The sequence below is a fragment of the Asparagus officinalis genome, chromosome 8 (genome assembly GCF_001876935.1).
Source record: "Asparagus officinalis chromosome 8, Aspof.V1, whole genome shotgun sequence".
Lineage (NCBI taxonomy): Eukaryota > Viridiplantae > Streptophyta > Magnoliopsida > Asparagales > Asparagaceae > Asparagus > Asparagus officinalis.
Genome location: NC_033801.1, coordinates 115,507,340 through 115,518,020, shown reverse-complemented (window position 1 = coordinate 115,518,020; position 10,681 = coordinate 115,507,340). Strand labels below are relative to the sequence as shown.

The 10,681-nt window shown below is 38.4% G+C and overlaps 2 protein-coding genes and 1 long non-coding RNA gene across 3 annotated transcripts; 2 read left to right on the top strand and 1 right to left on the bottom strand.

Moving 5' to 3' along the window:
• LOC109820120 lies at positions 290-571 on the top strand. The gene is made up of 2 exons (XR_002241725.1): positions 290-387; positions 433-571. It is a non-coding gene; the product is annotated as an uncharacterized LOC109820120 (long non-coding RNA).
• On the bottom strand, positions 447-1,853 carry LOC109820119. The gene is made up of 5 exons (XM_020386195.1): positions 1,727-1,853; positions 1,527-1,634; positions 1,339-1,452; positions 778-1,254; positions 447-697 (listed from the first exon to the last, which is right to left on the bottom strand). The coding sequence occupies exons 1-4, from the start codon at positions 1,760-1,762 to the stop codon at positions 841-843; spliced, it is 672 nt and encodes a 223-aa protein (XP_020241784.1). The 5' UTR covers positions 1,763-1,853; the 3' UTR covers positions 447-697; positions 778-840.
• LOC109821765 lies at positions 5,400-6,689 on the top strand. Its single transcript, XM_020387925.1, has one exon. The coding sequence runs from the start codon at positions 5,400-5,402 to the stop codon at positions 6,687-6,689; it is 1,290 nt and encodes a 429-aa protein (XP_020243514.1).

The window sequence follows — 10,681 nt, the reverse complement described above, 5'->3', positions numbered from 1 at the left end:
ATGTACATTGGCGACGAAAAATGCCCGTCGCCAATGTACATTAGCGACAGGTGTATTCCCGTCGCCAATATAAATTGGCGACGAAAAATGCCCGTCGCCAATGTACATAATCAGGTAAAAAAAATTATTTCTGCATTGCAAAGCCCCCCAATCGGGAATGCGTACCTGTTACTACCATTATTCACAATATATTAAACAATACTCACAATATCACATTTATCGATTTGCATCTAACAATATTCACGTTCACCGATTCACATCCAACAATATTCACATTCACATCCAACAATATTCACATTCACATCCAACAATACTAACATTTACATTCATCGATTCACATCCAACAATATTAACATTTAACAATTCACATATATACATAATCAGGAGGTTATAATATGTTCAACACAATCCAAAAGATCACATAATCAGGAGGTCATAATATGTTCAACACAATCCAAAAGTTCACATAATCAGGAGGTCATAATATGTTCAACACAATCCAAAAGTTCACATAATCAGGAGGTCATAATATGTTTAACACAATCCAAAAGTCCACAAAAGTTACCAAAAAGTCTAACTCACCACTCACTCACTCATCATAGTCGTGGTCCCTATCGTCGTGATCCCTATCATCGGTGGCGGCTGCATTAGGATGTCGTACCGTACTGCTGCTTCCTACGGCGGTACCTCCTCTAGCCTAAAAAGAATGTAAATCAATATGAGAATATATTCCAAAATACTCATAATAAATACATATATATAATATGACATATATACCTCTCCACCACTTGCAGCTGCATGCTCATCAAATGCGAACACCATAATATCCGCGTATATAGACTACGGAAGCAAGTCCTTTACAGGTTGAGAATCGATGAGTCGCTGAACGACATCCCAAGTCGTTTGTGCACCACTTAACTCGTGCTTAATAGTGAGAAGAAAACTTAAAGCCAATGGAATTTCAACATTCTTCATCAAGTATTTTCCAATCTTACCCACGACATATGACGTGTCACCGTGTCGCGTCGATGTCACAGATTGGCTGCTAGGCTTATTGGTGGTGGTGAGTGTCTTAACTCTAGTACTTGACAGAGGCACTCTTCCTTTCTTTCTTGAGTGTAAACCGTAAGCTCCGTCGACAACTTCCATCCACTCGTCTCTGGTCATGCGGTTAGGCTCTACAGGAGTGTCCTCTGTACTTCGAGACTGCGTGACACGGGTGAAGACATCATTTTGAGAAGCTTCCAGCGCCGCCTGCATATCATATATCATAAAAATTAGAAACTTTGATGAAAAATCATTAAGTATATACAAATCTAAAATTAATCTTATACTTACGTTCAATTCATTAATTTTCTCCACCTTTTTGTCATTTCCCTCTACATTTTCATAGCCCTGGGGTGGTGTATAAGCTCTTTTAGCCAGAAGAGTCGGGGGCATAGTCAAAGCGTCCTGTGATATATTAAATTCTAATTTAAATGTAGGAAACTAATCACATGAAATCAGTTTTAATAATATGATCATACCGGGTTTTCGCTTAAATACTTATGCTCGATCTGAGCATAAGAAGTAGCTCCTAAAAAGTGATCGTATAGCTTTGATCTACGATTCACCGATGCCGTTTCACATATTTTTTACAAAATAAAGTATTTTTTTAGTATGTGCGATGATAATATATAAATGAAAAATAACGTGATGATAATGTCATAAATTAAAAATAATCTACCTTCTTCTCACCCTCCCACTCGATAATGAGAGTCATCCAATTAAATGGAGGAACTCTCTTATCAAGCTCATAGATCCTCTTCCAATCAGTAGATAAATTTGTGAAATATCTTTTCTTTAGATCACTCTTCCAAACTCGAATAAGCTTGGCCATTTTTGGGATAACATAATCCCAAGACTCTGGGTTGTCTTCAAGACAATAATGATCCTGCAAGTTACATGGCAAAAAAATTACACTATAAGAATAATCATTGTGAATTGTAAACAAAATAAGCAGCAGTATATTAAATAATTACCATGAGCTTCTCCCAAATCTTTTTTATGCATTTAAATTCTTGCTCCTCAAAATTATGAGCAATATTAATGGAGCGTGGATCTCTTATTAAACAGCCAATCAAGTTATTAAATATGACAGCCCAATGCCCAACAGGAATGTTGTCCTTCCACTCTAAAATGCCCCGGTACCCTTTCAGAGGTACTTTCGTCTTTTCCTCACTCCCATGCCTACCGGGTTTCTCATAATCTTTTTGGCCTACAAAGTCAAAGAGAAATAAATTTCTTATACACTTAAGTAAGCAAATAAGTATGAATTATCCAAAGTTTAAATGAAATTATTACATTTTTCCCTCATTAGATCTGACATAGCTTTATCTAGTCTCTGTTTTATGGCACGCTCCTTTCTTTTAATATCATCTCTCTTCAATTTGTAGTTCATATCACAATTTTTTGTAATTCAATAGCTTTTTCTGGTAGAGGGTAGGGGTGGTAAATGATCGAATCGAATCGAATACTAATGTGTTCATATTTGTATTTGTTTAAAATTATCGAATTCGAATGCGGACTCTATTATTCATATATCTAGTTTTTCGAATTCGAACTCGAATACTTGGTATTTGATAAATATTCATGAATATTCACGAATACTTATCGAATATCAAAGTATATTTATTTCGCTAAAGAGTTTAATTTTCAAATAGTATTAAAATTTATAAATAAAAATTATTTCTTTATAATATATGATGTATATATATTTAAATCAAAATTTTAATTAGAAAACAGATTTAAGATTATTTAAGTCTTAAAATCAGGATATAAAGCTCAAGTAGAAATGGTATGTAGGTTAAAAATATGACATCATATGTGCAATAATACAAGTAATATGATGTGATCAAATTTTAAACGAATATTTAATAGACAAACGAATCGAATATACATCTGGTTAAATTCTATTCGTTAGTAAACTCGAATACTAAAAAATATTTGTTTAGTGGTAAATGAACTACCGAATCGAATATGACCGAATACTTTTTCGAACAATTATCGAACTATTTGTTAATTATTTGGTTCATTTCCACCCCTAGCAACCTGTAAGTAAGTAGTTTTTACTTTTGTTTTTTTTAATTTAATATTTACCTAAGGAGGGTGGGAATTTATATTGGGATTTAATTTTCTATAATATTTTATTCGAGTTAACCTATTTGATAAGTTTTTTAATGCATACATGGGAATCATGGGATCACTAGGCGCAATATTTTCATGTAAAGAAACTATTTTAAGCTGATACATCTAGCAGGAGCAACTTAACAAGTGTAGTTTTTGGAGAGGTATTGCAGAGGCGACACCTGTTTATTATATTTTTGAAATTTTAATCTCCTTTTCCTGAACTTCTTTATGTTACAGAAGCTGTGTAAACACTTGAGTTGCCTTGTTCATGGATGCTACAAGGTTATGGGCTTCGTAGAGCCCATCTGCGACGTCTCTTTAGTCCAAAGCCCTTTGGGCTCCGGGCCCCATACGGCCAGAACCCAGATTTTGCAAACCTAGAAACAGCATCAGTTCTTTATTGAATTAATGTATTATTTTCATCGGGTCGGCGGTTCACGTGTAGGCCTGTCCAATCAGGCTTTGCCCCTGACGCGACCGGAGTCCACGCAGAGAAACTCGGGTTCGGGTTCGGGTTCGGGTTCGGGTCTGGGTCGGTGCGGACACAAACTGAGTTAGAGAGCCCAAACGGCTCCCTAAGTAACTATTAGAACCGGGTTGGGCTTAAAAGCGCAACTCGAGCTGGTTAGACCAAGCAACTTGGACACAACCAGGACTAGGTCGGTCCACCAGCTAGAAAACTAACTGTTGTGACCGAGTAGTCTAGACCCAACCTGGTTCGGGAAGACCAAAATAGCCAAAACGACTATATTTTTGGTCAAATGGCCAAAACACCCTCAAAAAATAATAATAAAGGCCAGAATTTGATGGTATTTTGGTCATTTTAACTGGGCTACCTCTACAAATAGAGGGGTTTTTCACTTATTTTTCTCATCCAAAAGTCATTGTTTTCTCTCTAATACTCTCTCTTAATCTATCTCATACAATAATACTCTCTCTTAATCTCTCTTATATTTTCCAGTACTCTCAAATACTCTCTAATGCTCTAATTTCCAATGTCTTCCTCATCCGAATATGAAAGGGCAAAATCCATCTCCCAAATTGAGTCCTATAGCTACTCCTTCTCTTATTGATGTCGAACCTGAATTTGGTTATGATCCAACACCCAGATTTTTAGGGACATATAAATAGATGTTTTGACTTAGGGTTTTGGATATCTTTTGTTATGTTCTTTTAGCCATCAACTAGCAACTATTCTAGGGTTCAAGTATTGAAGGAAGACATTAATCTCTTGTAGAAGATTGGATTGCAAGTTCTTATTTTGAAGATTTCAATTGAAAGACGGGTTAATTCTTTCCTCTCTTTGATTTATTTCTTCTTATGATTGATTTGCATAATTATTTGATGTCTTCTCTTATTCCAATCATGTGTGAGTAGATTTCTTGTCTAGGGTTGGGAAAGAACCCAACTTTTTGGTGATTGATGATGAATTAATATATGTTCTTGGTGAAAGTTTAGATCTTTAAACTTAATTTCTTGTGTTTTAATCTTGTTGATTCGCTTGATCACCGTATTAGCAATCATAGGTAATTAATTGAAGGACTGAAAGGTGAAGATTAATACCGGATCTCTAGAAATTAAGCAGGGAGCTCGAACCACGAAAGTAGGCTAGATTCCTTGGGGATTTGATTTGGATTAGTATAAATCTTAATGGGTTTAATTTAATCTTGATTCCACGAAAGTAGGTTAATTGAGATTGATTAGGCACGATCTTTAGACCTTGAAAGAGGCTTTAGATTAATTTAGGCTAATTCACCCTTTCTAGATTAAACCAACACCAAGAATTGAAATAATTCATCATTGAACACCTAAGTTGTGGTGATAACCCAATCCTAGTCCTTCATTATATTGAATTCCATCCGATTAGCTGTTTATTTTATTTCTTTTATTTAATCTCTTCTAATTCACTCATTGATTTAGCTAGTTGAATAACGTGAGATTTGGTAATTAACTCTAGTCCCTGTGGGATCGACCTTGATAGCTACAACGAGTCTGTGCGCTTGCGGATTTTGCCTATCAAGTTTTTGGCGCCGTTGCCGGGGACTACGGTGTTAATATTGAGTGCTTACGTTATTAAGCTAGACTAGATTTTTTTTTCTCTTTGCTTCTCACTTTCTTTTATGCAAGGGAATCAAACAGAAGTAAACGACGAAAACAATCCTGAACTATCGGTGACTCTTGCAAACATAAGAAGGTCTATAAGGGAGCAAAGGAACACAGAACAAGCTACGATGGGAGATCAAAATCAGCTTCTTAAGGATTTCGCAGCCCCAAATTCTCAAGGCACACAGTCAAGCATTACAAGGCCCAATGTTGAAGCTAATAACTTTGAGCTGAAACCATCACTGCTCTCAATGGTTCAACAGAATCAGTTTGGAGGAGGTGCTACTGAAGACCCGAACCTCCACCTATCGATTTTCTTGGAGTATTGCGACACTTTGAAACTTAATGGAGTGACCAATGATGCTATTCGACTCAGATTATTTCCGTTCTCTCTAAGGGACAAGGCTAGGGCTTGGTTGCACTCATTGCCAGCTGGGTCCATCACCACTTGGGATCAATTGTCCAGAGCGTTTCTTGCAAAGTATTTTCCTCCAAGTAAAACAGCACAGATGAGGAACCAGATCACAAGCTTTGTACAGAAGGAAGGAGAGTCACTTTATGAAGCTTGGGAACGCTACAAGGAATTATTGAGGATGTGCCCTCACCATGGACTGGAGAAGTGGTTAATTGTTCACACCTTCTACAACGGGCTCACTTACAACACTCGGATGACTGTTGATGCTGCTGCAGGAGGAGCTTTGATGAACAAAACAATAGACGAGGCATACACTCTCATTGAAGACATGGCTCAGAATCACTATCAATGGGCGAACGAGCGTGCTCCTCAGACATCAAAAGGAGGCAAGTATGAAATAGATGCTTTAGACCATATATCCTCTAAAGTTGATGCTTTATTTAAGAAAGTTGAAGGTTTGAGTATTAATTCTGTGGCGTCTACTTCAATTTCATGTGAGATATGTGGCTATGTGGGTCATTCTGCACTTCAATGTCAATTAGGAAACCCCCCATCCATTGATACTTCTGGTAATGAGCAAGTTAACTATGTTAATAACTTTAATCAGAAGGGAGACCCATTCTCTAATACTTATAATCCGGGGTGGAGGAATCATCCTAATTTTTCTTATAGAAACCCACCTGGAAATCCCATGCCTGCATCTAATTTTGGTCCACTTGGTTTTCGTGCTCCTCAATCCAATTTTCCTTCTCAAAAGTCAAATTTGGAAAATATGATGGAGAAGTTTGTGACGACTCAATCAAAATTGAATGAAGAGTTTAAGCAGCAACAACAAACCACGAATGAGGTGGTGAAACAATTGGCCTTTAAGATGGATTCCCTAGCTACGCATAACAAGATGTTAGAGACACAAATCACTCAATTAGCACAAAATGCTAGCTCTTCCTCTAGGCCTCAGGCATGCTACCTGAACAACCTGAGACGAATCCCAGAGGTCATGTGAATGCTATAACCCTTAGGAGTGGAAAACAATATGAGGGACCTAAGATGAAGGAAAATGATGGGGGAGATGATCATCATGAAGAGAAAAGTAAAATTGTGATAGATGTGGATAATGAGACCTAGATGCAGGAAGAAGAAAACGTTGAGAAATATGTGGCCCCCGCTCCTTACAAGCCTCCTCTACCATTTCCCCAAAGGTTAGCTAAGGCTAAGTTAGAAAAGCAGTTCGGAAAATTTTTGGAGATTTTGAAAAAGTTGCACATCAATATCCCGTTCACTGAAGCTATTTCTCAAATGCCTTCTTATGCTAAGTTCTTGAAAGAGATCCTATCTAACAAAAGGAAGTTGGAAGAATACGAGACTGTGGCCCTTACTGAGGAGTGTAGTGCTATCATCCAGAATAAGCTGCCTCCTAAGCTTAAGGATCCAGGTTCATTTTCTATTCCTTGTGTTATTGGTAATGTCTCTATTAACCGTGCTTTGTGTGATTTAGGTGCAAGCGTAAGTTTGATGCCGATGTCTATTTGTAAGAAGCTTGGCATAGGTGATTTGAAGCCAACCACGATATCACTCCAATTGGCGGATCGATCGGTAAAATATCCGGTAGGTATACTTGAAGATGTACCTATCCAGGTCGGTAAGTTCTTTATCCCGGTCGATTTCGTTATCTTGGAAATAGAAGAAGATTCTAACATTCCAATTATTTTAGGAAGACCCTTCCTTGCTACTGCAGGTGCTATAATTGATGTTAAAAATGGAAGGCTCTCTTTAAATATTGGAGGGGAGACGGTAGAATTTGATTTAAGTAATACTATGAAACTCCCTCTAACTGATAAAATTTGTTACAGGGTCGACGTCATTGACAAGTGTACACATGAGCAAATTGCAAACAATAACTCAGCTGATCCACTTGAGAAATGTTTGGTAAGTGATGGTTCAATAAATGATGAAGACCCCGAGGTAGCCGCGTATGCTCAATCTTTAGAATCAACATCAACTGCTCCACTTCGAAATGCAAAGCTTGAAAGATTGATGCTAGAGCCAAAAGGTTCTATTTGTGAAGAGGATAATGCACCAAAGGTAGAATTAAAACCCCTCCCTTCCTCTTTAAGGTATGAATTTCTTGGCCCTGATTTTACTTATCCTGTGATTGTGAATGCATGTCTGAATGAAAATGAAACTGATAAGTTGCTTAGAACACTTAGGATGCATCGCAAGGTCATAGGATACACCATGAACGACATTAAGGGAATTAATCCATCAATTTGCATGCATAGAATTCTCTTGGAAGATGATCATAAACCCTCTATAGAACACCAACGTAGATTAAATCCTAACATGAAAGAAGTGGTTAAAAAGGAAGTGCTTAAGCTACTAGATTCTGGGGTAATCTATCCTATTTCTGATAGTGAATGGGTTAGCCCGGTTCATGTGGTTCCTAAAAAGGGAGGTGTGACCATAGTTAAGAATGCAAATAACGAACTTATCCGTACTAGGACGGTTACGGGTTGGAGGATGTGTATTGATTATAGGAAATTGAACAAGGCAACCCGAAAAGATCATTTTCCACTTCCCTTTATAGACCAGATGTTGGAAAGGTTGGCTAGGCATTCATATTTTTGTTATTTAGATGGCTATTCGGGATTTTTCCAAATTCCTATCCATCCTAGTGACCAGGAAAAGACCACTTTTACCTGTCCCTATGGGACCTTTGCTTATAGGCGCATGCCTTTTGGTCTTTGCAATGCCCCCGCCACTTTTCAACGATGTATGATGGCCATTTTCTCTGATTTTATAGAGGATATTATGGACGTGTTTATGGATGACTTCTCCGTGTATGGAACTACTTTTGATGGTTGTTTATCTAACTTGTCTCGAGTTTTGCAGCGTTGCGAAGAAGTTAATTTAGTCCTAAACTGGGAGAAATGCCACTTTATGGTAAGGGATTGAATAGTTTTAGGGCACAAGGTGTCTGAGCGTGGAATTGAGGTTGATCGATCAAAAGTGGAAGTCATTGAAAAATTGCCTCCACCAACGTCGGTTAGGGGAGTAAGAAGTTTTTTGGGACATGCCGGTTTCTATCGGCGTTTCATCAAAGATTTCTCAAAAATTTCAAAACCCTTAACTAACCTTCTTCTTAAAGATGCTACCTTTGATTTCACTGATGAATGTCTCGATGCTTTTTGCGGGTTGAAAGAAGCATTGATAACAGCTCCTATTATGCAACCGCCGGACTGGAATCTCCCATTTGAAGTCATGACTGATGCAAGTGATTATGCGGTTGGTGCTGTGTTGGGCCAAAGGAAGAACAAGATAGTTCATGCAATTTATTATGCTAGTCGCACTCTTGATGAAGCCCAAGTTAACTACGCTACCACTGAAAAGGAGCTATTAGCAGTTGTATTCGCCTTTGACAAGTTCAGGTCTTACTTAGTGGGTTCCAAAGTCATCGTTTATACCGATCATTCCGCCATCAAATATCTTTTGAGCAAGCAAGATGCCAAGCCTAGGTTGATCCGATGGATACTACTTTTGCAAGAATTTGACCTAGAGATCAAGGACAAGAAAGGGACGGAAAATTTGGTGGCAGACCATTTGTCGAGGATGAAACCAGAATCACATGATAGGGAGGAGGATGAACTACCGATCGACGAATCTTTCCCAGATGATCAATTGTTAGCCATAGAAAGATTGGATGCACCATGGTATGCAGACTTCGTCAACTACATAGTGTGTGGAGTCTTACCTCCGGATCTGAGCTATCAACAGAAGAAGAAATTCTTTGCTGACTTGAAGTATTATTTTTGGGATGAACCGTTTCTATACAAACGGTGTGTTGATGGGATGTTCAGAAGGTGTATTCCTGAAGATGAGGTTGCCAGTATTCTCCATCATTGTCACTCATCTTCCTACGGGGGACATGCAAGCACTTCAAAGACAGCTGCAAAAGTTTTACAATCAGGTTTCTATTGGCCGAGTCTTTTCCGGGATGCAAGACAGTTTGTGATATCTTGTGATAGTTGTCAGAGGACCGGGAATATTTCGAAGCGACATGAGATGCCTTTACACTCCATCTTGGAAATTGAGGTCTTTGATGTGTGGGGGATAGATTTCATGGGACCGTTCCCGTCATCGTGTAACAACAAGTTCATCTTAGTGGCGGGGGGGGGGGTCAGAAGCGATAGCATCCCCCACCAACGATGCTAAAGTTGTTGTGAAACTATTCAAGAACGTTATTTTTCCAAGATTTGGGGTGCCACGGACGGTAATCAGTGATGGAGGTTCACACTTCATTGAAAGAAAATTCGAAGGTCTTTTAAAACAATATGGGGTCACTCATAAAGTTGCCACGCCATATCATCCTCAAACTAGTGGTCAAGTGGAAGTTTCGAATCGTGAAATTAAGAGTATTTTGGAGAAAACAGTTAATCGTTCAAGAAAGGATTGGTCTATGAAACTCACAGATGCCTTATGGGCCTATCGAACTACATACAAAACGCCCATAGGTATGACACCATTCAAATTGGTATATGGCAAATCGTGTCACCTCCAAGTTGAGTTAGAGCACAAGGCATATTGGGCATAAGGCGTATTGGGCTATCAAACTGCTCAATTTCGATATGAAGACCGCAGGTGAGAAAAGAAAGCTTCAACTTCATGAGCTAGATGAGCTACGATTAGATTCCTATGAGAATGCTCGCATTTATAAAGAAAAGACTAAACGATGGCACGATAAGAATATCCTTCGACGAGAGTTTAATCATGGAGATATGGTATTACTTTTCAACTCCCGTTTGAAGCTTTTTCCGGGCAAGCTCAAGTCTAGGTGGTCCGGACCGTTTCAAATCCGCGAGGTTTTTTCTAGTGGAGTTGTTGAAGTCTGGAGTGAAAAAACGGATCTTTCAAGGTGAATGGGCAACGATTGAAGCACTACATTGTAGGGGAACAACACGAGAAAGGGGTCACTTATACCCTTTCTGATCCCCCTTCGTC

Coding starts and splice junctions, on each gene's coding strand:
- LOC109820119 (XM_020386195.1), bottom strand. CDS start 1,762: ATGACTCTCATTATCGAGTGGGAGGGTGAGAAGAAG. Junction 1,635..1,726: donor AGTGGGAGGGTGAGAAGAAG/GTAGATTATTTT, acceptor TTTATTTTGTAA/AAAATATGTGAAACGGCATC. Junction 1,255..1,338: donor AGAAAATTAATGAATTGAAC/GTAAGTATAAGA, acceptor TATGATATGCAG/GCGGCGCTGGAAGCTTCTCA.
- LOC109821765 (XM_020387925.1), top strand. CDS start 5,400: ATGGGAGATCAAAATCAGCTTCTTAAGGATTTCGCAGCCCCAAATTCT.